This window comes from Melospiza melodia, chromosome 3 (genome assembly GCF_035770615.1).
Source record: "Melospiza melodia melodia isolate bMelMel2 chromosome 3, bMelMel2.pri, whole genome shotgun sequence".
Lineage (NCBI taxonomy): Eukaryota > Metazoa > Chordata > Aves > Passeriformes > Passerellidae > Melospiza > Melospiza melodia.
The window spans coordinates 21,345,871-21,373,675 of NC_086196.1; the positions used below are offsets into that span (position 1 = coordinate 21,345,871).

General features: G+C 39.8%; 1 protein-coding gene across 2 annotated transcripts in view; it reads left to right on the plus strand.

The window, feature by feature from the left end:
- The window catches only part of PTCHD4 (patched domain containing 4), an 84,130-nt gene extending 61,479 nt beyond the window's left edge, over positions 1-22,651 (plus strand). For both annotated transcript variants that reach the window (XM_063150950.1, XM_063150949.1), the window contains exon 3: positions 17,076-22,651. In XM_063150950.1, the coding sequence (XP_063007020.1) occupies positions 17,076-18,709 (1,634 nt within the window). In that variant the 3' untranslated portion in view covers positions 18,710-22,651. The remainder of the gene's footprint in view (positions 1-17,075) is intronic.
- The last annotated feature ends 5,154 nt before the right edge of the window (positions 22,652-27,805 follow it).

Sequence of the window (27,805 nt, forward strand, 5' to 3'; positions counted from 1 at the left end):
CAGTGACTGTCCCCTGTGCTGGGCACTGGTGAGGCCACACCTCAAATCCTGTGTTCAGTTCTGGGCTCCTCATGGCAAGAAAGACACTGAGGGGCTGGAGCGTGTCCAGGGAAGGGAAAGGAGCTGGGGAAGGCTCTGGAGCACAGGTCTGAGGAGGAGCAGCTGAGGGAGCTGGGAAAGGGGCTCAGCCTGGAGAAAAGGAGGCTCAGGAGGGACCTTCTCACCCTCTACAACTCCCAGACAGGAGGGTGGAGCCAGGTGGGGGTCGGCAATAAGGCAAGAGAAAGCAGCTACAAGTTTCACCAGGGGAATTTTAGATTGGATATTAAGAAAAATTTCTTCACTGAAAGGATGGTCAGATATTGGAACAGGCTGCCAAGGGAAATGATGGGGTCACGTTCCCCAGAAGTGTACAGAAATGTGTGGATGCAGTGTTAGAGACATGGTTTAATGGTAGACATTGCAGTGCTGATTTAATGGTTGGACAATCTGAAAAGTCTTTCCCTACCCCAACAATTCTGTTATTCCAGAGTCAGATATAAAGGCAAAATTCAGTCCTGAAGGGACAAAGATAAAAGAAAATCCCACCAAGATTTTTCATTGTTCTATATCTACTCTCAAATAAGACTAAGACAGTCTTTAATGCTGAATAATTACCAACAAGGCTACAGAAATTCTTTAATTTTAATACAAAAGAGAGGTAGGTGGGAAGGAGACATGAAGACCAGCAATAGAAATTGATGCATACAGCTACAATAAAAAGGCTTTCAGTTATATAATTTTGATTATCTGTTTTTTCTAGTCAATGTTCAAGTCAAATTGTACCTGTGCAGGTTAGAGTGTCTCCAAAGTCCATTTTCAAGAGATTGTGTTTGTGGTGTGAAAGTGTAAACAAGGACCCTGGCTAAGGAACCTGAGAGAATAGGCTACCTTGACTTAAGTATCTTCTATACCCTCATTTTTTTAGTTTAGATTCTTCATGCTTGTGATCCAATAACTTAAAAGTGTTGCTTTCTTTAAATGAAAACTTGTGATTTCCATCAGAAGTTTGCCTTCCATTTAAGGCATGCTCTGGGCTAATTTAATCAGCATTAATTATTTTCCTCTTGGAGACAAATAGGGGTGACAGAAGTGAGATCATTCACAGCAAGGCTGGATTAAGTTTCCTAACATGCTGAAAGAACCAGGGGAAGTCACCAAGTGCCAGGGCATACCCTTCAACTAGGGATTGGACCCTGGAGAAGAAGAAAATTACACCTGAACAAACAAATCTGCAAAAAGAAATTGAGACAGGTCTGTCAACCAACTATGCTAAAAGAAAAAAAAAAAAAAAGAGAAAAAAGTCAATATAGGAGAATGAGCATTTTGGGTCTTGTTCTACTTAGTTCATACCTGAGAGCTCAGAAACAGACAGAGGAGATATATGAACCCATCCTGCCTACATCTGGGCTGCTGACAAATCTGCCTGGACACACCGCCTCCCAGTCTGCTGTTCCAGAAGTAATAAAATCTGCCATCATCGTTGTTCTGTTAGTGATAAAGGCAAAGGAGAATTTTCTGCAGAACTATTTGTGAGAAAATTAATTGACAGCAGGCTTCTTGGCAGTTTGCAACCATAACATTTGTATGATCTGCTGATGCCACAGTTTTATTCCCTGCTAATCAGATATTGCTCTCTTTACTGTGCAAGGGCATCTCTTGTAGCTGTTGTTGGCATGCAGAAGGCAGACCTCGTAACAGCAATAATTCCACAACATCCTTCTGTCTATATGGGCACATATTGTCTCAGAACACTCCATGGAGACGACCCCAACACACCACAGCCAAAATGTGACCATCTGCTTGATCACTTCATGATGTGGAAATTCAGCTTTGCCAACCATTTCCTTGGATCCAGTACAAATCCCTACCTCACCAAAGGAGCCAGTTCCTCAGAGATAATTGTGGACTTTCTTTACATGCACCTGGATTGATCCCACCTAGCATAAATGAGTTGTCAACATCTGAAGCTCTGTCTCCTTGAGCTTCCTCTGGTCAATGGAAGGAGACAGACACCTGTAGATTTCCAGATAGACAAGCTATCCAAGGTTGTCCTAGATTTGAAGGACAAGAGGGATAATATGCGCCCTGCACATGACAAGCTGGGGGATGGTACACCAGGATTAGAGGGATTCAGTGCTATCCAGGACCCTTCGGGTTGTTGCTCTAAGCTGAGAATACTGGAGAACACTTAGAGAAAATCAGAAATCTTACAGAAAGAAGCCAGAGTCTCCTGAGGTAACAGAAGCCAAAAGGAAAATATCAGGGAAATATCTCTAAGGAATTAAGAAGTGTTCAGAAGTGTTAGGAAGTGTTAGGAAGCCCAGCTGAAGTGCCTCTACATGAATGCCCTTAAATTCAGCGAAAGTAACAAAATGGAGAAATTGGAAGCCACCATGCTGTCAGAAAGCTGCGACCTAGAAGCCATTCCTGAAACTTGGTGGGATGAATCCCATGACCAGAGCATGGCTATCAGTGGCTAAAGGCTGTTCAGAAGACACAGGGGAGGAAGGAGAGATGGAGGAGATGTGGGTCAGGTAAAGAGACAAGATAAGCCCCTGAAGTTTAGCAAATAAGCTTCCAGCTCTTCAAGAATCTCATCCATACAACCCCACAGGAAACTGTCCCTAGGGAGCAGAGCAGAGCTAGAGGATCTCTAAGGATTTCTTCCACAGAGCACAAGACCTGGCAATCCCCAGGAGAAAGACATTAGGAAAGGAAGGCAAGAGACCAGCATAGCTGAGTGGGGTCAAACTAAAAGGCAAGAAGAAAATGTACGGGCAGTGGGACAGTGGGAGCAGAGCCAGGTGTCCTGGAAAGATTACAGGACACACTCAGTTGTGTAAGGATGGGATGAGGAAGACCAAGGGACACCTGGAGCTGAACTTGGCTAGTGACACAAAGACTAACAGGAAGGGCTTCCACAGACATGTTGGCCAGAAAAAGGTCAAATAAAGCATAACCCCTTGACAAAAAATGCTGGCAAACAGGTAACACCAGGCCAGGAGAAGGCTGAGGTACCCAGCAGCATTTCTGCCTGAGAAAACAGCACAGGACTGCAGTGATCTGGTGCTAGAACAGCAGAACTCCATGTCCATGGCTATGTGAAGCTTTCATCTTCCTATTTAAAATGAAAAGATACTTATCATTAGCATTTCATAGGAAATAACAACTTTAAATCTAAAATGATGTTACAAACATGCAGATTGTGCAGCAATTTTTTCAGTGGGAACATTTTATGGGAACATTTTCTGTTTTCATTACTGCTTTTCTTGAAAAAATACATTTCAAAATCATAGAAACAGAGGATGGTTTGGGTTGGAAGAGACCTTAAAGATCAGCTAGTTCCAACCCCCTGCCATGGCCAGGGGCACCTTCCACTTTCCACAGGGGATATTTTACAGACTACAGCTAAAACTGTTTTAGGAAAAATAATTTTATTATTTCTGGCTGAAATGTTTTTGTATTTTGCCACAGTATTCTGGTTTGTATTTAGCAATCTTTTAAGCCTGTAGTGTGCAGTTGGAGCCTTATGAATGAAAATATCATTATAAGAACCATTTATCAGCTTGAGAGATATAGACTGAAACGGTACAAATTTCTGGCTCAGTCTTATAATGATAACTCATGACAATATCTAAAATCATTTTTAGTTCTTTAAAACTGAAGGGAAAGAGCAATTTGCTATGTCATCACTGGGATAAATGGGCAACATTCTCAGAAGCAATCAACTAAAATAAACTGATATATAGGTTCCTGTAGGAGGCAAGCAATCTTAAAATGTCTTTCTAAAACAAAGCATAACTTTCCATTCTGTCCCACACTTAAATTGCAGTGATTTACAAATATAGTTCATTTTATATTTATTGTTATTTGGCTTTCTGAGTAAATTCAGGGTAGTGAGAGCACATAGTGAAGTGCTTCTCGCAATGCTTTGCTGACATAAAATTAATAAAACTAAGCATTCCATAAGATCAGTGATTCCTTGGGAACAGCCAGCACCTTGCTCCTGGCATAGATTATAATTTTCTTTCTTCTGAGCTTTGCAAGCAAAACCTTCTTTTGTTAGCAGACTTATGAGGCTACTTCTTTCCAGATTTTTTACATCTCTCAGTTACATGTACCAAGCTATTAAATGGGATTTGTGGTCTGGGTTTGGGGTATCTCTGCCTTACTCCCATTGCAATGACTGACAATGCAATGTTTTAAAATGTATCAAAAGCACTAAAAAGTAAGGGTTTGAAGTAGTTTGATCCAGCAGTTTCCTCATTCCCCCTTTGTCTTTCAGACTGTTGAGCTTCCTTTAAGGGGTAATCAGACTTTTTAGAGAGGAAGGACAACTGGAGCAGAGTATCAGATGGAAAGAGGCAGAGAGCATCTCCCCAGTTCCTGTTGCCATGATACTTCTAATGGTCAGAGAAATTAATGAATGCACACAGTAAAGGCAAGTGGGAATGATGGGCTCAAAACAGCAGAGGGTTTGGTCCTAATGCAGTAGGGACACCCTTGTGTCAGTCACCCTATAAAGTAAAGCAGCCCCTGGCCCTACCACCAGCTGAGGGTGCTTTCAACCACTGAAGCCATTGCTATAAAAATCTGATAAACTGAATGAGCACACTGTGTTTCTGCAATGTCCATGGCTATGTGAAACTTTCATCTTCCCATTTCAAATGAAAATATACTTATCATTACCATTTCATATGAAATAACAATGTAAAATCTAAAATTTAAGTTTATAGACGCCCCCACCCAAGTTTATAGATATAAACATGGTACCTCAACAGAACTCAGAAATTCAACATCAATGTGATTTTTTGCACTTGCAGTGGCAGAACAGCATCACCATTTGGCCACAGCCTTTACTAGAAAACAGAATAGAGCAAGGGCTGGGACCTTCTATATAATATTAATTTTTTTGCATGCTCCCTGCCATGCTTTTACTCTGTCCATGGCACTTTCACAAATAATTCCCAGGTGCAAATTAAGGTTTGTGCATGGCCATTCTGTTCTAAAGGCTAAAGGAATAACATACCATAGTTTACAAGCTTAGATTGCACCAGCTGGCCTCTGTGACAGAAAATTAACCCTAGAAATAATTAATTCATTAGAATGGATGCAGATTAGAAATCTCCAATGACCTCCATAGGGATGTATGTGCAACAAAAGATTCATCAATGTAAGCACTACTTCTCCAGACTCCTTGATGTTCTCAGGGAACATATGTTCAAACTATTCTCATGTTCAAATTTTTTCCCATCTGAAAATATGGATATTCAAAATAATAATGGGAAAGGGGAGGCCAGCCAGCTGACTCACTGCTCCTAGTATTCTGAGCAAAAACAACTCTCCCCAAAACAGAAAGGTGTCTCATATATTGTTCCAGGACTAAAGCATTGCCTTAAATTCTCAGAGTTTAGCCAGAATAATAATTAAGTGAAAAGCTTAATGATCATCCCGCTGGGATGGGCTGCTAAAGATCAGGTTTGAGATACGTTAATGAGCTGCTAAATGCTGCTAACTGGAAGCGGCTTTTTTTAAGTCCTGCACAAGCCAACCCACTCATGTTTTTGATGGCAACACTGAGCATATCAGATGGCTATGGGAGTTTTGCCATGAAATGAAAGCTCCTCTTGTGCTTTATTTACAACCATTGCAGCAGAGTTTATGAGAAGCAGCTTGAAGGTAAGGCCATGCCCTACCAAACTGTGAAAGAGCTTTTTGGTCTAATTCCATCTTGTCATGGAGTCCTCTGGTCAGTGATTTGGGGAATGAATCAGAGCCATGTAGAGTAGGAGTCCTTCACTGGTGACAGCCCTGACTCGGGGAAAGGCTGAAAAACAATATGGGAAGGAGTCAAGGGCTCACAGGAAAAGCAGAAGTTTTATTATTTTAAAAATTGGGAAAGCAACATATTTTAATAAATGTCTATGAATTCGCGTGGTTTACTTCTTCTGTGTCCTGGTCCTACACCAAAGGTATGAATTTCCAAAGACATATACATTGATTGATTTGTTGATTGATATCAGGTTTTAAGCCTATAAATAGCAATAAAAATCCTGTGCTGCATGAGGACAGCAAGGCTGAGCAATGCCATGGGCTTGCTGTTGGATCCGTCTGATGGTTCAAAACTAGGCAGTTTAAAGCTAGATAGATTAAAACCAGATTTCTTTTTGCCTCAAGTTCCCTGCCATAAAATTGGTGTAATACCCACAACAATCTCACAGAGGTCATGGTGTTCATTCATATATATAGTGCATGAGGGAATCAATGCATGCACTGCTATACCATCCTACAGCAAAATAATCAATTTTTAATCATTGCTGTGCACAGGTGCCAAGGGTAAATGGGACCTGAGACCAGGCATTTGTGTTGTATGAGGCAGGTATTTGTATCAATTCAAAGCTAGGTTTCTAAATGGTATTGCTACAATACTAAAACTAGTAAAGTAAACAACTTAAACACCAGATTTAAGGGCCTGATGAGCTGCACAACTTTAAGTCATGCTTCTCATGCATTTGGATTTTAATGCAGTCAGCCCCATGAATACAAAAGAACATAAAATCATTCAGACTGACTCAGGCCAAAGGGTTTATCTAGCTCAGCATCTTATTTCTGATAGCAACCAATGGCAAGTGCTTTAAAAATGGGGATTTCAACAGATCAAGCATCAAGTCATACTCTCCCAAAACACTCCCCAAGGCTCCTGCTGCTTCTTGGCTCATTGACTTGTGTGTCCAAATAAGTTATCTCTGACTTTAATGACCCTTTCTGGGCAATTTTCCTCCATGAATGTGTGCAAGTTCTTTTAACTTGCTGAATGGTCCATATTAGTGTTACAGGGGTTTGAACCAATTTGATACAAGAGTAGCTGCAAGCTGTGGAGCAGCAGGCAGAGCATCAATGTGTGTTGCAGTTTTCATTTTTCAATAAAACTGCATAAAAAATTTAAGGAGAATTATTTTATTCTAGTCATCAGATAAGTCATTTCTTCTCTCTTTGGTTCATTTTGCTTTTAACCCCTTGTTTAATGAGAGGAAACCCTTAGGTCCAAGAAAAGTCTTTTGGCTGTGAAGAGGAATGCTGAGCACCTTCATAACCATTTGGTAGCTTGTCTGTATGAATTCCTGCATCTACAGCATTGCCTGTCACTGCTGTCTGATAAATAATATATATGTAACCTACACATCCTGTATTGGCAACCTGGCTTAATTTATAGGGACACACAGGAAATGTGGGAGAGAGAGAGCGTTGCTGTGTGAGCAGCTCAGTTTGTGTTTCACAGAGCAGGGCAGCAGCCACGGTGCTGCATCAGCTGCTTGGCAGCTGCCTGTGATCTGGGGCAGCCAGATGTGAGGATGTGGAGATATGGGGATGTAAGGATGCTTCCCAGCCTGAGCAGTCCCACTGGTGGGACAGCCTGATCCAGAGCCCTGGTGCTGCAGTGATCCCAATGCTGTCCCAGGCTTGGCAAGGGCAGTGGAGCAGCCTTCTCCCATGCTCCTGTGCAGTGCAGGAATAGGGCTTTTTGGGAAGGGAAAGGGAGATTTAATACCTATTTTTCAAGTTGCTGAGTCAGTCCCTGTATTTCCTTCACTACCAGCAAACAGAAGCAAAAGGCCTATGTCACCTCCTCCTCTGCCTTCCTATCCCTTTTCTGAAGTAAACAAATGTCAGCAAATTCTGCACTAACAACACTGTTAAAAATATCCCCCTGTCAGCAGACAGGTTCATTCCCTTTGTCTGAGGCTCTCTTCATTGCAGGGAAGGTGTGCTGTTACATCAAGATAAGCAGTCTGGGTGGAAATCTCAGTGTCCAGGGGAGGAACAGAGACATTGTGCTCTGCACCACAGTGTCAGCAGCTAGAGTAATTTCCAAGTAGGAATCATTAGTAGGAATTTGACAGGATTTGACCTGGTAACTCTCAAGGTAGAGGCTAGCCCTGCTTTACTCAGCTGGAACTTGTCCCTGGGGTAGCAATTGAAAATGAGCTACTTCAGCCAAGATGCAGCACTCACTCTCTTTAGTGAGTTTTAAACCAAGTTAACCCCAGCACCAGCTCCACACTTGGTGAAAAGTTGGTGCCCAACTAGATTTTGGGGATGTATGGAAAATATTCATGATCAGAGTGACTATATCCCTTTCAAAGGGAGATAAATCCCCACAAAGCTTTTCCCAGATGATTTTCCATCTGTTTCAGGAAGGGGATGTTTGTTGTTACAATGAATAATTTCACTGGGGAAAGTTGAAGAATGACCTTTTTCTGCTCATTGCTTGTTATGTCAGGATCTTGCAATTCAGAGACTTCAGACTGTGCAGACAAATGGATCTTGTCACTGAAAGGTAAAAGTTTCCTCCCTTCACAACTGGGTCCCACCACTGACAACATTATACACTTGCCTCATGGATAAAACTCCAGGAATTTGTCCCACTCTGTTCAAGCAGTGCTTCACTCTCTTCATTTGCTCAAACTCACAAAGGCACAGGTTATTTTTTGGACATATCTTTTTTCACATCTATTTACTTCTCCAGTTATTTTAGCATTTTTCTTTGAAGAAGCTATTATTGCTCCATCTTTGCCAGAAAGCAGAAAATGACCAAACATTGTTTCTATAATAAGTGCAGATTATTTTTTTTTTTGGATTCCAGAATCTACACTTGATTGAAACATCTTCCTTTCTTGAGTCTCACTGATACTTTATTCTTTTGGATGTTACTGGATTATCAAATCCATGTAATAAAATGTTCCAATCAGTGCCACAAATTCATCCTATGCTTTTAGCCTAAATAAGTGTACAATAAATTCATTTAAGACTTGATCTAAATTCATTACCTTGTTTTCTATATGTCACTTAAACTCTCATCAATAAATAGCAGTTTCCATATGTGCAGTTCTTGCTTACAATGTTCATTAAAAGGCTTAAATGAGAAACAGCAAAAGCATTTTAATTCATTGCTAAGCACAGCAGAAAACTAAGCAGGATTCCAACTTTATGTACAATTTGCAAGGCATATACATTAGCTCAAACGTAAATCTCCCTTAATGAGGTTAAATCTCCCAACTATTAATCACATCCATTGAAACATTCTCCATGTTCAGCTCTATTTCAGTGCAGGGGGGGTGCTATTTAATATTTCTCTTCCTTCAAAAAAGAAGAAGAGTCTGGGAATGAAAAATTGTAAAATTCTACCTTAAAATGAACTGCAACAACCTTGAATACAAAGTGTCATTACAGTTTAGTTAGAAACATGTTTGTGTCTGGACTAGCAGCTCTTTGGCTTATCTCCAGGGCTCATCCTGGGCTTCTACCCAGGGATGCTTATGGAGGAGCTCTGGAAATGTCTTTTGAATAAGAAAGATCCAAAACTGGATAAGATTCAAAATCAGAGATGCCAAATTCTTGTTAGCATTAATTATTCTTAATTTAAATCAAGATCAAGGTCCCTCTATGGTGGTCTCCATGTAAACAGGGATAACAGTGTTTGCCTCCAAAATGAGAGACAGAAACTGATGAAAGATCAAGGATGTGCCAGAGGGATGTGATGTGTAAGTAAATGATCTCCATGTGATTTAGCTCAGTTCCCATAGTTGCTTACTTATGTCTGGGCTTCTGTGTGTCCAGGGCATTTATTTTGAGTTGGATTGGAAAGGGTAGAATGAGGGGGCTGTCAAGGTCTGTGGAATGAATTACCTGAAGAGGGAACAAATCAGAAAGGAGACTAAAAGAGCATTAATCACTGCTTGTAATCTGTGTTTCCAACAGAATGGTGTTAATCTAATTTATATCTTGATGTTTCTTAGGAGGTCGGAAGGCAAGGGACAAACTACAGCTGTGACTGCTACATCCTCACACCATTTCCTTCCTGTACAGGTGTCTACAGATGGGCTGTGGCTGAGAAGCTGGCAGAATTTCATGGGAGCAGTGTTAGGCTGATACTGATCTTTTCTGAAATGCAATTATACAGCCAACTGCAGACAGAATCAAATGTTTGCCTCTCTGCTCACTGCTCCTCAGCCTCAAACAATCATGGGGTTGCTGTCTGCTAGGCTTCCCCAAAATGCCTGTCAGGAGACCAAAGCTTTTATGTTTTGGTCTCATTGGAAAGTCTCAGAATTATTTAAAAAGCTTTCAGAAGTGCTCATGCAAGCAGAAATAAATGCAATTACTCAGAGTACACATGAAGGAATAGTCTGTATATTTAACAGGAGTGTCCCATGATGCACTGCTACTTTTTAAATGAGGTTCATATTGTAATGGGGATACATCAAAATTTGGAAGCTGGAAGAATTGACACGTTCCAGCGTATGGCAAAATGGCCATAGTCTGGCAGAAATATTTTTAAGGAAATTAAAGTATCTATTATATAAAACTGACTTTGCTGCTGATATTTGTGGTGGATTTAAGTGCATTTTCTGTGTTTATCAGAAGTGCTAAAATCTAGCAATAATGAAATCTCTTGTGCAGCACTGGAGATTTCCCTGAGGTCCCTGTCACTAAGGATGAGGGCTCAGCTGGCTGAGGTTTTATTGCACTTGGTTAAATATTCTTTCTATAAAACCTAGTTTTAAAATGAGACAATTTATTATGATAGAGATCTGTTACTTAAAAGAAGAATTCTACCCAGAATACTTTTCAAGAAAGAAAGGCACAGCAGGGTGTAAAACCCCTCTGTCAGCATTTCTACACAATCTGGTTAGAGAAGAAATTGTGCATGTAGTGACCTCACAGGAAAATGGACCTAGAAAGGATTTAATTTCTCTGTTTAAATGCTTTTAAATATCATGAAATGCCACATACCAAATGAAATAAAGAAGTATAGGTTTAGTGAAAACAAAATTTCTGCAGGAGCTTCAGCAGGAGATCTTGACTGAACTTCATTTTTTGCTGCAGTTGCTGTAAGCTCTGTGACATTCAGAAGATGTAAATACTGAAAATTCCTACTGCTCAAGGAGACTCCTCCCTTTGGACAATGCTACTCATCCGTGCATCACTGCCACAATTAGACCCTCTATCCCCAAAGTCTGAACCATCCCAGGGATTTTACTGGCAGGATGAGGTCTGACTTTGCCTCTAGTGGGAGATTCTGGAGAAAGGGTAAACCTGAGTTTACCCCCTAAACTATGAGAGTGGTTTAGTTCCTCAGCTGCCTCATCAGACCCTCCCAGTTACCGCTAAAGCAGCACAACAGCCAAGGCAAAGCTAAGTAAAAAAGAAATTGTCAACAGCCCAACTGTGTGAACAACTCAATTGCCATCACTTTACAAGTACCTAGAGAGATGTAAAATTAAAACCATATTTTCCTACCTGTATTTTAGATTAGTTTGAAAACATATTCTCTATCTTTTCCTTCTCCTTAATCAGGCTGGGACTATACTCAGTGTTGTGGTTAGGGTCCACTTCTTAGCTGGATGCAATGTTCTGAGATTTACCTTTATGGAATGAGATCTAGTTTAAGGTACACATTTCCTACTGCTCCCTAAAGTATGACCAAGCTTCAAATTTTCTCTGCCTTCTTCATCAAAATCCCTAAGGATTTACTGACTCTTCATAAAGAAGTGGTTTAATAATTTTTTTCTATTGCTTCTTCCCTCCCTGAGATCCAGAGAGTCCTTGGTGACTGTGATTAATTTTTTTAATCTCTGTGCTTCAGTTTTTAAATGTAAGTGGGGATACCAATATTAATGATACTCCTATTAGTGATTTGGCAGAACAACAAATGCATGCTCCACTGCAGTGTGTTGAGATGCAAAGTTTTTCCTCCATAAAAAAAAAAATGATGATATGAACCTAAACTCTCTAAAATGGGGTGTATTTTCTAATCAATAAATCTGGATAAGAGAGTCCAAAGAGCCAGCAACCTGGTCTAGTAGGAGGCATGTCTGTCCATGGCATAGGGTTGGAATTAAATGGTCTTTAATGTCCTTTTCAATCCAAGTAATTTAAAAATTCAATGATTCTGCACTTCAATATGCTCCTAATGATCATGGCCCCTGCTATTAGGGGGCATTGATTAGACAAAACTAGACAAGTTTTTCTAGGACATTAATTGCCTATCCCCTGTGGAAAAGAAAGGAAAAAAAAAAAGGTGTTTTCCCCCTAGGTAAAACAATGTAAAGTTTATTTCCATTGGATCACAGCAAAGAATTATAATGTAAAAATATATTTCCTGCCCACTACTATGATTTAAAAGAAAGCTGCCTCCTCATCCTTTGTATATATTACAAGTTACATGTGTGGCTGTTAATGAAAACTGAGTACAACACTTGAATTTCTCAGTGCAGAAATGCTGAGTAATCTGTGCTATGGCACTTCTAAGACTTTTTTTGTTTGTTTGAAATATAATGTACAGGCCAAGGTTATCACCACATTGACTGCTGTCACCAATTGCAGCAAATAATCTTCTTTACGCCTTGATTCAAAAAAAAGTGCAGAGTCATCCTGGTCTCCTTTCCTAGAAAGTTTACCAAAGCTGGCAGCAGCCAGCAGCTCTCCTTCCAGCAGAGCCTCGTGGCCTCAGACTGGGGTACCAGTGGCTGTCATGAGGAGTGATAAATGCACGTCAAACTCCTGTCCAAAGAAGCTGACTGATTGTGACAGAAGGAACAGCTAAATGCTGAATAGGCATGATTTGGTTAAGAAAACACTGAAGACAGATTGTTTTTCATGCTTAAAAAATCCTAAGCATTCTAAGCAGAGATAGGTATGATGGTACTAAAGAAAGAGACCTCAGGAATGTGAACAGAATCTGCCTCCCAGCACAGACAGGATGTACCCAGCACCTACATTAACATTTATTAATCTGACCTTTAGACTCGCAATGAAGAAGACTTAATCACCTCCTAGATTGTGTGTTCCAGAGTTTAATGAAGCTTAAAGAAAACAAGAAAGCTTTGTTTTTCCTGATATCTAATTTAATGGTTTTGGGGGATTTTTTTCCAAATGAAACCAATGACTTCTCCTTCTCAAGTAGAAATGAGAAAGATTTGATTGTTGTCTGTATTATACCTTTTTTTATGTTGAATGTTGTTGAGTCCTCACTTGCATTCCAGTCTATGAGGGGGAAAAAATTAGACTCAATCAGTTTCTCTTTGATTTTCATGTACAAATAACAGGGTATTGTTTGCTGGTTTTATTCTCCAGAACATTCAGCCTATTTTGTACCATTTTTTTTAAATGTCATCCACAACTGAAGTCTAGAGCTAGGTGATTTTAAAGGTCCTTTCCAAAACAAATCTTTCTATGATACAGTAAAAAAAAAAATCATGCCCCATTTCAAAACAGTGCTCCAGTCCTCCTTTTTGGAGATGGATACTTTGCTTCTTCTTTCCATTCTTCTTGGACCATCCCATCTACATTTATCCCCTGAAATGATTTCTAATTGTTCAGAGATTTCTTTGACTTAACTTTTAATTGATTCAGTTCTCCAGGTTGATTGAATTTAACTCAACCAAGTTGTCTTTAATCTCTCATTTCACTCTTTTTGTTTCTGTCCCTATTCTCCTCCAACTTATCTGCTCATAATTAATATTTTGCTCTTAAATTTGAGGCAGAAAAATGCATTATTTATTTTCATCTTCTCTGTGGCCTCCCTTTCTTGTTCTCCTACCCTCACAAATAATGGACTAAAAATTTCTTGTCTCCTTTCCTTTAAAGTAGTCATAGGCCATTGCCTGTCCAGCAAATAAAAAATTGCTGTACTTCATTCATGTCATGTTACTACCAGAGAAACTTGGCAGTTTTGATCCAGAGCCAAAGACCCTCTGAACCTTCCTAGAACTGCTCAGTGAACTTAACTCCACTGTCAGTGTTGTTGTGGCATTAGGAATGAGGCTGGAGAAACAGAATTTTATAGAGTGACTATGTTGTCTGAATCTTGAGAACTGTCAGAAGACATTCAGGAAAAATGGATTTGTATCCTTGTTGCGAGAAGGGAATAGACCTGCTTATCTGGGGAGAGCAACAGAGGCTGACTGGAAAACTTGGTATCAGACTAATGACATGGGCAAACCAGTCAGGCAAAGATTTCCTTTTGTGTCAGCAAGGGAATTACTGTTCTGTATTCCCCAGTACCTGTGTTTGTGTGATAGAAATGAAGATTCTTGTAAAAGAGGAATAAATGAGAATCATAAGAAAATCAGTGCCAATTTTGATACTCAAAAAAGCTACAAATACCAATACTTTTTTTCCTCGAGATAATATTTTTTCTAATTGCAAAAAGCCCTAGAGTTTAATTAGAGTGTTTTAATTTTAAACATTATCACAAGTTTGAGTACACACATTAGTGCATACTCTTGCATAGCTCTTCACACATATGTTTGACAATAAACTCTATTATTTACTGTGTAACTACCCCAAGGTAAAATGCACCCAGGTACTCATCACTGAGAATGTGATATTTTAACGCTTATAAATTGATAACAATAAAAACATGACAAAAATGCAACTGTGAACAAAAACTTGCAGCAGGGCAGATAAGTGAGATTTTGGAATAAGCAGAGAAAAGTCCATATTATTGTTAATTGTTGATAGAGCTGGTAGAGCATGGCTTCACCCATTCCAGTGGTGGAGTGCATCCAGGGAAGAGAATGGAGCTGGGGAAGGCTCTGGAGCACAGGTCTGAGGAGGAGCAGCTGAGGGAGCTGGGAAAGGGGCTCAGCCTGGAGAAAAGGAGGCTCAGGGGGAACCTTCTGGCTCTGCACAGCTCCTGACAGGAGGGGACAGCCAGGTGGGGGGTTTGTCTCTTCTCTCAGGTGATAACCAATAGAACCAGGGGAAATGGCCTGGAGTTGCTCCAGGGGAGGTTTAGGTTGAATATTGGGAAAATTTTCTTCACTGAAAGGGTTGTCAAGCATTGGAACAGACTGCCCAGGGAAGTGGTGGAAACACTGTCCCTGAAGGCATTTAGAAGATGTGCAGATGTGTCACTGAGGGCCATGGTTTAGTGCAGGGCTTGGCAGTGCTGGGATAATGGTTGGACTCGATGATCTTAAAGGTCACTTCCAACCTAAATGGTTCTGTGGTTTGTGTATCATTAAATGAAGCCATGCCAGGACATGGGCCCTTGAAATGGTGACCAGCCTGGTCCACAACCTGCAGGAGACAAACACTTGCTACAGTCATATAAACATTGCATTCAAGTCACTTGATTCTGCAGAATTATTCAGCTGAAGGAGACAATCCTTTCTGCTTGATGGCCCAAAAATGACAGTGTGCAAGGCAGCTGTGCCTTGAGAATTTGAACAACTCACCCTAAACTTACCAGGGAATTCAAGGTCCCTCCTGAGCTGATATGCTGGCTCATAAGAGAGCAGCATTTCCACACAGGCTTTTTGCTAGCTGCAAGACTTCTGTACCAATGTATGTTTATCTTTCACTGGGGACACTGATCTGCAGTAGAGCAGGTAACATTCACAGAACCTGACAGTTTATGCTGTAATTTTCCCTGCCTAGAACGGCTGTCAGGAGTCTGCTTTGGGCAACATAAGCAGCTGTATGAATCCAAACAATTTAAATCTAAAGACAAACTCAACAGACCTTTCATTGCACACACTTGGTTATTTGCAAATCTCCTGTTGTCATATTTCTGGGTTTGATCTGAGAAAATTTGCTTTGTGTCTGCTTTGGTTCATGCAATTCTTCTACTACAGTGAGTGAAGGCTCACAAACAGAGGCAGAAACATCTGCAATCTACTCCTACTTCTTTTTCTGCTCATAGTGTGTCTCCTTACACTGGCCAGAATTTTCTCAGGGCTAGATCCAAAGTGAAGAGACCTTTTCACTTTCTAATCCAAATTCAAATTTGTGGTTTTAATTATTTTTTTAATTGTTTTAATTATTATTTGAAAGCCAAATTTAATTGTTATTTGAAAAGCCAAACCATTTTGGATGGGTTTTTTTAATGTTGGCTTTTCTATTTTCCCTCAAGTTGAAATTCTCTAATGATAAATGAAAAAAGAAGATGCACATGTGTATATATTCTTTTGAACATACACATTATATGAGTATGTATATATGATATATAACTTGTTTGTTAAAGTTTTCCATAAGATCAGCTTCAGCTTTATCATTCTGTCACAAAACTTAATAGCTGTAGCCTTCCTAGACTGTGACTATGATGAGTAAAATTAAAGTAAGTCTGTATTAAATTTTAGTTTATTAAAATATCATACCCCAAAAACACTTATGAATGGAATACAAAGTCAGAACCTGTCATGAAATACTGACCAGATCTGACTTTTCTGAATGTCCTCTCACATGAGCTAAGAGAACTCTTCACCAGGAGGAGCTCTGGATAGCAGAAAGAGACACAGATATAATCACAGAAAATAAACCCATATATTTTCTAGATAACGAATGGGGACCAATGACTTATCCAGTACACTACTCTCCATCATCACCACCAGCATATCAATTTTCATAGTGTGCAAATTTGCATGCTATCATTAAGAGCTCCAATTTCACTCAGTAGGCAGAGAATCATGATACAAATTACTCTGGTTATTTGTATTTACAGCATAATTTTTCCTTCATTATTTACAAAGAAACAAGGTGTCTTATTCTTGGTCACAACCACTCATTTCTCAAATAATCCCTTTAATTTATACTCTTTGGAAGAAAATGTTACTTGTATTTTAAGTTTTTGAAGTTGAATCACTTAAACCTTGAAAGCTGTAATAGGATGAAAAAAGGAATTTTTAAAATGAACCCCAGACTCGAACCAAACTTCACATTCTCCTGTATTTGCAGTCCATTTGGAAAGCAATTCAATGTCCACTAAAATCAATTAGTATCTTCATTTTTTTTCTGAGCATGTAGAGTCTTAGAATGTCAGGACTGTAAATTTCAGCACCTGCAGGTGAACGTGTTCTTTAGCTTTAGACAGACATTTAAGAGTTTTCCATTTGTTTAACCGGTGACAAAAACGTAACAAAATTTAGCTGACAACATTTTTTTTACTGCTGGAGGATGAAACACCTGGGGGATGACTGGACCCCCTATATTTATGCTCAAATACAATCTTTGTTTTCTCATTTCAGGTCACGGAACCAAAGGAGTGTTTGAACTTCTTTCAGGATGGCGTCGGACCAGGGAGAATCTGCCCTTCAAGGACCGAGTAGCAGACGCCTACTCAGATGTCATGGTCTCCTACACCATGACCAGCTCCTTGTACTTCATAGCCTTCGGCATGGGGGCAAGCCCCTTCACCAACATCGAAGCTGTAAAAGTCTTCTGCCAGAACATGTGTGTCTCCATCCTGTTGAACTACTTCTACATCTTCTCTTTCTTTGGCTCCTGCCTGGTCTTTGCTGGCCAGCTGGAGCAGAACCGGTACCACAGCATCTTCTGCTGTAAAATCCCCTCGGCAGAATACCTGGACCGGAAACCTGTGTGGTTCCAGACCATGATGAACGACGGCCATCAGCACACTTCCCACCACGAGACCAACCCGTACCAGCACCACTTTATCCAGCATTTCCTCCGAGAGCACTACAACGAGTGGATTACCAACATCTACGTCAAGCCATTTGTGGTGATACTGTATCTCATCTATGCCTCTTTCTCCTTTATGGGGTGCTTACAGATTAATGACGGAGCCAACATCATCAACCTTCTTGCCAGTGAGTCCCCGAGCGTCTCCTATGCCCTCATACAGCAAAAGTACTTCAGCAACTACAGCCCCGTGATCGGCTTCTACATCTATGAACCTCTGGAGTACTGGAATGGTACTGTGCAAGAAGACCTAAAAACACTCAGCCAGGGGTTCAACACCGTGTCCTGGATTGAGCAGTATTACCAATACCTTCGAGTGGGTAACATCAGTGCAACCAACAAAAGTGACTTTATCAGCATCCTCCAGAGCTCCTTTTTAAAAAAGCCAGAATTCCAGCACTTCAAAAATGACATCATTTTCTCCAAAGCTGGAGATGAGAACAATATAATTGCTTCTCGTCTGTACCTTGTGGCCAGGACTAGTGAAAATACACAGAGGGAAGCGGTGGAACTGCTGGAGAAGCTGAGGCCCCTTTCTCTTATACAGAGCATCAAGTTCATTGTGTTCAACCCTACTTTTGTTTTCATGGACCACTATGGTTTATCAGTAACTATGCCCGTCCTGATTTCTGGTTTTGGCATCCTGCTGGTGTTAATACTGACCTTTTTCCTGGTTATCCACCCTCTGGGAAATTTCTGGTTAATCCTCAGTGTCACCTCAATAGAGCTGGGTGTCCTTGGCTTGATGACCTTATGGAATGTAGACATGGATTGCATTTCTATACTGTGCCTTATCTACACTTTGAATTTTGCCATAGATCACTGTGCACCCCTGCTTTATACATTTGTATTAGCTACTGAGCACACCCGAACTCAGTGTATAAAGAACTCCCTCCAAGAGCATGGGACAGCCATTTTGCAGAACGTTTCTTCCTTTCTTATCGGGTTGGTCCCCCTCCTCTTTGTGCCTTCAAACTTGACCTTCACACTGTTCAAATGCTTGCTGCTTGCCGGCAGTTGCACACTTCTGCACTGTTTTGTTATTTTGCCCGTCTTTCTAACCTTTTTCCCACCTTCCAAAAAGCACCACAAGAAAAAGAAACGGGCCAAAAGGAAGGAAAGAGAAGAGATCGAATGCATAGAGATTCAGGAGAATCCTGATCATGTTACAGCAGTCTGAAAGGCTTAGAAAAATATAGTAGTATATTCTCTTTTTAAAAAAGCGTTGCACAGAGATGCAGGGAAAATAGAGCAAAGATCTCAGCTGCTTGTGCTGGCCAGGTCTGACAAGGCAAAGGAAGATCAAGAAGGGGTATTCATGACACCTCAAGGTGCAAACTTTTTTTAACAAAAATAATGAAAGTGAAATAATCTCAAATGTTTCCTTTGAATCCTCATTCTCCACCAGGGAAGAGTCTGTTGGCCATTAAGTGTTCCTGAGTCTCAAACTGTAGCTGTAATGGGAATTGCTTAATATGTCATATGTAGGACTAAAGCTAAGGTGAAAAACAGGGTTGCCATTAGGTAAACACTAGGGGGAAAGGCAGATTTGTTTGAAAAAATTGTCCATGGAAGAGAATGAAACAATATTTCAAATAAGAAAAGGTTACAAGACCAAGAGAGATTGAAAATGCCATGGTAATTTTTTATTTTCTTGAGCAAGTTAGTTAAGATGAAACCTATGCACTTGGGAAGTAAATGTTTAAAACTATCTAAGCCAAAGTACTTCCCAAATCCAGTAAACCTTGTATATCTGTAACACCACAATTAGAGCATTATTGCAAATATGGATGGCAGAAGGATAGAAGTACTGTTTATACAGGAGAAGAAACAATCATAGCCATTTGGAAATCTAACACGTGGTTCCTTTAAATGCAACATATCACTGTTATCCCAAGAGGTCGCAGCTGGTAGTTAATACCATACACCTATTCTGGTAATTATGAATTTCCCCTTGAATTAACAGATCTCACAAAACTAACCCAGGCCATCATCACTGCAGCACTGTTTGCAGTTCCTGCAGTGCAACATTTCTGAATCCTAATTTATTGGTGTTGACATTAAATACTGAATATTAATCAAGCAGGAGCTACAAACGCAATGATGGATTGCATTTCACAGGCACAATGTGACCGTGTAGCAGCTGAGTCAGCTCTGGAGCACCTGCACAGTCTTAGCATCATATATTTGGTCCAAGGGATGAAGGGATATGTTTGCTGGTCCCTGCAATATGCTGCAGGAAGTGGGATTTTCCCCTTCTTTAAGCAAAACATTATACAAAAAGTATATGCCACACACTAAAAAAAAACACCTTGTAAATGTTTGCATGGGGTCAGATCAACCCCTAGTTGTAAGAAGACAGACTGGTCCCCTGTGGGAAGGGGAGGGGAGGGTAAAATGTCTTTTTTACTGTTATTATTATTCCTAAATATTTGAGTGTTGATCATCTGCAACATAAAGCTTTGTTATGGCAGTTAAAATTTCACAGGAGAGTGCAGTAAATCCTCAGTTACTATGTGGCACTAGAAATTGTACTGTAAAGGACTGTGAATGACTTTCTCTGCTTTGTAAACTATTCAGCTTAGTAGCCCAACGGAAGGGATGAAAACAGATCTAGCCATTTCAGTTTGCTCTTGGCCCAGTTCTGCACTGGAGCTTGCCATGTCAATCTCTCCTTTCAGTATTTTAAAAGGGCTTGCTTTCTACTTTCTGGAATATGGTCCAGCATCTCCTCCATGAGCAATGTCTTCCTGAACCTATAGTATCCATGAGGACACTATGTAAAGCTATCACTATATGAAGTGTCTATGTCTACTTTGTATTACTTGTGGCCACCTTTAAAAGATAATCTGGAAGCTATTTGCCTTCCAAAATGTGTATACATGTCTATTTGTGGCTGATAACTCAGTCTCAAACCTGCAGAGTTTGCTGACAAGGAAGTGTACATATGTCTTACTAAAAAGCTCTCTGCAAGATGTTAATTCTTTGCTCTGTGACATGTCTCACCTCTTCCTACTGTTTTATGGTTAGGAAGAGACAGAAAAAAATCACCTGCAGTACAAAAAAAAAAAAAAAAAAAGCCATTTGAATGCCAGTTCTAATGTTCATGAGCGGCTTCTGCTTCCAAGGAATGCAATTTCACCTCTTCTCTATATTTTCTGTACTTTGCCATTATCATTTGCCAAAAATGACCTCTGTGTTGTAGGAGTGGTCAAAGCTCTTGATTGTTGGAGAAAATTTTTGAGTGCAACATGTCTTAGAGAGGGAAACTTTCTAGACAGGCAAAGCTTCCAAAGTTTGACTCTAGATTGAAAATTCAGGGGTAGCTAGATCAAGGTTACTGGTTTGACCCAAAATATCAAAGGGCCAGACATGGAACTGAGATCTAAATAGTTCAGTAAGGCTTAGAAGCAGGGGATGTTTTAGTGTTGGGTTATGGGTCAGATGTGTTTCTAGTTGGGAAGTTTTTACTGACTTTGATTTGCATCTTGATGACATTGTGCAATATCCATCCTATTTTGAACAATCCATTGTGAATGTCAAGCTTCCCAATCTTTTTAGATTTCCTCCACTGCCCACACAAAACCTGGATTGTTGCAGCACTGTGACCCTTGGTTATCACTTCTGGAGGTGTCACCTGGGAAGTTCCTGGTCCTCTCTTGCACTGCCCAGATGTATCCCAGGGATGTCTGTCATACATTGTGTTGAGGGAAATAGCACTTTCCAAAGCCATCAAAGCCAGGATTCATCTCATCTAACTTCAGATACTAGCAATGTAGATATTTATATCTGAACTTCCTTTATGGCCATAAGAGAGTGACAGACACTTCTGATCCATTTTACAGCTGTATATTAGGAGTAAATGAATCACATTTTTTAAAATTCAGATTTCTGTCCACCGGTGATCAAGGAAGCTCAACAACTGGTTCAAACACAGACATCAGCCATGCTATCTCATCCAGTCTTGGGAAGATTAACCCCACTTAAAATAACAAAATATTAAGAGAAAGAGAAAAGATTATAAACATGCCTCCCAAGCTTCAATTTTAGCCATAAATTCCAGGAATAACTCAGCCCAATTTTTATGTTTTGTTTATGAAGTATTATGCGCAATAAAATTGTTTTAAAAAGTGGAATTCCCATAGCAGAGCAAAGACACCAGAAAATGTCAATATTAAAGGTGGGCTCACATAAATGAGCAAGAATTTGATGAAGTGTCAAACCAAGTCCTCTGAGTGTCATGCATGTGCAGTAGCACTCGTATAACAGGTACCAAGTATATAGATCACACACTGGGACTAGAAGGTTTTTATTTCTCTGTCGATGCAGGAGTGAAGTAGAAAACAAACCACACCTTTCATGGATGTAATTTTGTTATTTTTTTCAACCAATTTCCACATCCACCAAAAAAGAACCAGTGCAGCCTCTACTTCTGCAAAGAGATCAGGTTCTGTGGAACAAGGAAAACTGGAATAATTTTGGGATGCAGAGTCCATATTTTTTAATTCTTTCTACTTGTTTTTGTTTACTTTTCTTGCATTTTTTTCCAGTACACTATATCTTTTTCTACATCATCTTTTCAGCCTAACTGGAGCTGCATAGCACCTGTGAAGAAAGCACATAGCTCATGCCAAGCAATTTGACACTCTGATAACATGCTGCATACTGGATCTCCATTACACACCTTTTTCCCCAGTCACCATAAATCCCATGCAATACTGTGCATATTCCTTTAATGTCTGATTTTATATATGGTCTAGATAATCTTCCAAGAACCTTGTGTGCATCTCCTGCTTGGTTTGATTTCTTTCCCTCAAAATATATTGCTTTGAATTTATTGTTGAGATAACTCTGTTGAAGTCAACAGATTTATTGCCATGATATATTTGACTTTGCATGTCTTCTATCTGCTAAGAAGTGATACCATGACAAATGAGCCTCTTACATTGTTGGTGTGCTTGTTGAACAAAATATCTGTCTACACTCTATAGCCATAGTTGCATGCTGCACTTGGGGGGCTGCAGTGAAGATTTATTTTTTTACACTTTGTTCTGTGGGCTATTTTAATCTAAACCTAATAATTTTTTTCCTCTTTTTAATTAGAGTTAAGTCTTCATCTTTGTAGTCCAGTACTTGATGTAGGTTTAAATTAGATTTTAGGAAGAAATTCATTACTGTGAGGGTAGGGAGGCCCTGGCACAGTTTGCCCAGAGAAGCTGTGGCTGCCCCACTCCTGGTTGTGTCCCAGGCCAAGCTGGACAGGGCTTGGAGCAGTGCAAAGTGTGCTGCCCATTGCAGGTGGTTGGAACTAGATGGTCTTTAAGGTCCCTTCCAACTTAAACCATTCTATGTTTCATAGATTTATTGCCTAACAAAGCAAAGCACTCTTTAAGGTCAAGGTAGATATGGATGCATGACACCTTGCATGCATAATTTAAAAAGATTATCTTCAGGGTTATCACCCTCAACTTTTTACTTCAAACAATTCCTATTTAAAATGTAACCTGCTACATGTTAATGTCTATTCAAGTTCCTTGAACAACTCTAGTTTTGAAATTTTCTCTGATGGGAAGGAAAAGAACCAGGGGGGAAGGAAGAATACGCAGTTAAGTGGTTGTGTAATCAGAGTTCTTTTTTTCCCCAAAGGTTTTCACTGCTCTACTCCTAATTAAGTCACACTGAGTAGCAACTCTAGCATAATTAAGATTTATTTCAATGTAGTTATCCCATATTTCACTATGACAAGAGCTTGGCTTATTGTCTTTATGCAAGTACCATGCTAAGTCTCTGATTAATTTTTCAGTAATTATAAACTTTAATAAGTTATTTTTCATTGCAACACTAGGTTTTTGAGTACTTCAAGCTCCCATTTGATCTCCTAGGAAACAGTGTAAGGAAGCAAAGTTAGGCAGTCAGTGAGCAAGAGATGTGTTGTAGTGTTGGGGAAATAGGATTCTTCACAAAGAGGCAGGCTTCAAACAAACAGTGATACTCAGGATATCTGAGAAAATTAAGGTGAAGTGGAAACCAAGTGAAACGTTGCTTGGAATGTAACCAAATTATTATAAACAGATAAAGCTTTGATTCTTCTTTCATAACTTCTTACACAGGCAAAAGGCATTTGAACAGGAAAGGAAACTGGACATGGAAAGCACATCATATATCACCCAAAATGATTCATTTCACTGTAATCTTGCATAAAAAACGTCACAGACCAGTGTAGTACTGGTTGTTCCACCTCAGCATAGGCCTCCCCATGGCCTGTTTTCCATGGAAACAAAGGAAGGGATTCCATGTTTGCTTTCACAAACCCTTGGGGAGGAGATTGAGAACTGCTCCCTTGCCTGACAGAACTGTGTGGGTGAGAGCTGAGAGATGCAAGTACAGGTTATTTCATGCCCCACTTGCTCTCTCTCTGCCTCCTCAAGAGCAGCAATACCCTCAACCCCTGGTACCAACCCCAAGCTGAGTGCAGGAATTCATAACTTCCCCAGGAGTAACTTGGAGTTTGTGACCACAGCAGCTCACAGGCTGACACGAGCTGGTACACCTCTGACTAAGAAGAGTTTAATGGCTTTTTTTAGAGATGTTCTTTGAGAGATTCCCCTTGTCACTACAGAGCCCCGCACAACACCTCACCTGCCCAACACTTGAGTGGAGTAAATCCTTCTTCTGATATGGCAGTCAAGTAAGCGAATTTTCTAGAAGCTTTTATTTTTGATCATAGAGGCTTTTCTTAAATGCAATATTTTAATTTTTTTTCCCTCAACCATTTCTTCATCTCTTTCTACTTCCTTCATTGTTTAAAAGCAAAGGTCCCAATGTGAAGTTCAGATGCTCATCCTACCCATCACAAAACATCATTATCCACAAATTTGAGTAGGGTTACGGATGTTCAGGTCAAACACAGGGATCAGGATTTCTTGCCCACACTGGCAGTCGAAACCCTGCTGAAAACAAGTAAATGTGAAGCAGTTCATCTTTCCTAGCTCTCTTTGTTTCCTCTCTGACATACCAGTGTGTACACAAAACTGTTCTCACTTTTCTCCTGCTTCCTCATTAAAACAGAGTTTCTTTTTCCTGCTCCCTGAGGCTATCTTCTTTTTGCAGCCCAACTTATTTCACACTTTATTCTTCTCTGGGTGCTCTCAGCCTCTTCAAAATTTCCCTATTTATTTTTGAAAATTCTGAGAGCATAACTCTGTTGAAATAAAAAGAAGATGTTTCTATGCTTCAAAGTGCAGCCTGTAGTACAGACCTAACTAATTTATAACAAAGCCCAAATACCAAAATACTTTCTTCGGACAGAAAAGTGTCTGTAAGAAAACTTGGGAAAAAATTAAGCCTAAATTTCCATTTTTATGAGGTTTTTATCTCATAAATGTCTACTTTTGACTACTGTAGGCATTTATTTTTCAGCACACTTTTATCATAGAAATGCCTAGTTTTTCTCTGCTTTTTTGTCTCAGCAAGAAAAATAAGTAGACATTTCTTCATGACCTCTAAAAGAAATTATTGCCCCTGCATGGAACAATTATTTCATCAAATTTCTGTCCAGAGCATATTTTCCAGCACATTAATTGTACAAATCACTGGAAACAAGTATTCTAGTGGAAATGCTGATACAGCCTTAACTACAGAAAAATGACTGGTACTTCAATAGCGTCCTGCTTAATTCCAACCCCTCGGCATCAGCCTGCTGGATACTCCAGGCAGTATTCCTTACATGGATTGATAATCATCTCCTTCACCATGTGGGCAACATCAGCTCATCAGAGTCTACCCTGCTTACACAGCAAAATCATGAACAGATAAGCCCAGCTTTTGCTGGAGAAGGGAAATATCCCAGGGTGAGGTAGAGTGGCAGCCCTCTGCTCTGAGAGTGCTTCTCACTTTCCCATCTGTGTGTTGGATTTTGCGCTGAGCTGCTCTGTAAAGGACAAGAAGCATCACTTTTCTTTCCATAAGCCATTTGAGAATAGGATGTGAAATATTTAAGATTTAGTCATGGATAGACATTTTTTACATGGGAATTTGAAAAGGGATGTCAATCAAATAGAGTAAAAGTCCCCATGAATAGAGAAATCTGAGTCCACAAATTCTTGCTATTCTGACTTGATATTTCTCTGATCTTATTTTCTTTCATCAATAAGGACTGAACTTTTTTCCCACTTGCCACATTGAAGATAATCCCTGACCTACAAAAACATCCTGTTTGCCAGAAGCAGACATTCTCTTGGAGAAAATCCCATTGGTTTCAGCTCCATGTCGAGGGAGATTTTGCAGGATTTGGACAGCAGTGGTTAGTATGTACCTCCCCAGGCATAAGCCCTCATTCCCAACATGCAGACCCAAATACTAAATATGTAGGATTAGTAGGATGTGTGATTTTGCCTCTACGGAGAAAGAAGGAGTCATTGAAAAATCCAGTTCTGAATTCAGCATAGGTGGAAAATCAAAGAGTGGTCAAGGAGTCAGCCTTGCTATCACTGTACCCATGTGAGAATTTCAGAGAGCTCATACAGCTGTGAAAGCTTAAACAGGGACAGCATCATGCCCTGAACAAGAATTTGTTCTTTACTCACTACCTCAGAGAGCCACACTGCTCCTGAACAGCATCATGGAGCCTGTCCTAAGTCCTGGGTATGATAAAGTTAAGTGCAGATCTTAGGGTGCAACTTCTTAACACCAGGTTTTGTAATGACATAGGGATTGGAATTTAATCTTCAATGCCACTAAATATCTAGAGAAGTCCCTGGCACAGCTTTGCTCCAGAAAATCAGCTCTCTCCCCAGCAACTCTGGCACAGTTTGGGTGCTGGCATGGCCCAGGGACAATTCCCACCAGACAATTTAGTTACAGTCACCCCATTTTTAGACTACAGGACTGTTTTACAGTATGGACACCGACAGTCCACATCAGCCTCCTTCAGGGCTGCAGAGAAATCCTGACATTGCTTGATTAATTCTCAAAGTTATAACTTTAGACAGCAATGCAGCCTATGTTCATAGTGGTATTTTACATCTGAAGATCTTCATCTGGCAAAATACTCAAGTAAATGATTTAGTTTAATCAAATTCTAAAGTCTCATGGACTGGAACATCTTTAAATTTAAGCATGTGTTTAAATACTGAGCTAAATAAAGATGCACTTATCTCTGTGCTTCAAGTTAAATAGAAGTTTTGCAGAAATAGAAGCCTTAAGAAAAAAGGCCTTTTTTCCCATAACATACTAAATTCTACAATTATAGTAGCAATTTCACAATATGTAGAAAAACTGTGCCAAGCACATATATTTTTCAGGGTTTCAATTTCCCTGATGTAAGACATCTCAGGGACATTTTAGTGATTTGTTACAGTCATACAACACTAAAGCAAGAACAAAGCCTTGCTGAGCACTTTTTCTGGAAAAAAAATAGCAAGATATTTGACTCAGAATGAGAATACAGTATCTTGTGATGTTAAAGCTCATTTCTAAAAGAAAAAATGAAACTTTTCATTTAATTTAATTCATTATTTCTTTCAAGTGACCCACTAGAGAAGTGCTGGATATGTCTTTATTATGAATAAGACAGGAATTGCTCAATGAAGTTAAATTCAGCTTTGCAAATAAAACTATAATAACACCCCACATTAAAAAAAATTAATAAAATAAAATAAAATAAAATAAAATAAAATAAAATAAATTTAAAAAGGCTTTGTGCCTAGTGTAAAATTTTTCATGGCATCATCTATTGCTTTTTAATTAAATTAAATATGAATGGTGGTCACGTCTCCTGAGGCTGCATCTAGGAAGGAACACATATAGACTGAGAAGAGAAATCAAGTCCCCACTTGTGTAAGAACAAATGCAACTGCCAAGCCATAAACATGGTGAATAATCCAATTGGCTTCAGTGGAGCCATCAGGATGCATATGAAGATATGCACATAAGTCTTTGTCAGTTTGAGGATTGGGGTAATCTGATATTCTAATCTGAAAAGGAAGCAGAACTTCTCAAGCCTGACATTTCCTCGAAACCCTTAGAAAGGTTCAGTGTAAATAATCTCTGTTTCTTCCAAGAGCAAAGCCTTTTGAAAAACTTTTCCTGAAACCACAAACTCAGAAGGTACATAAGCATTTAGGAGTGTAATGAAAACCATGGAGTAACTCCTCCCCTGGGATGCCTGGAGACAATTCTTTGTGGAAGCATGGATGGAAAGGAATGCGCAAAAATCAGATATTAGAGGTGTCCCCTCCCAGGCTACAGTCAAAGGAGAGAAATATGCACTGCAATT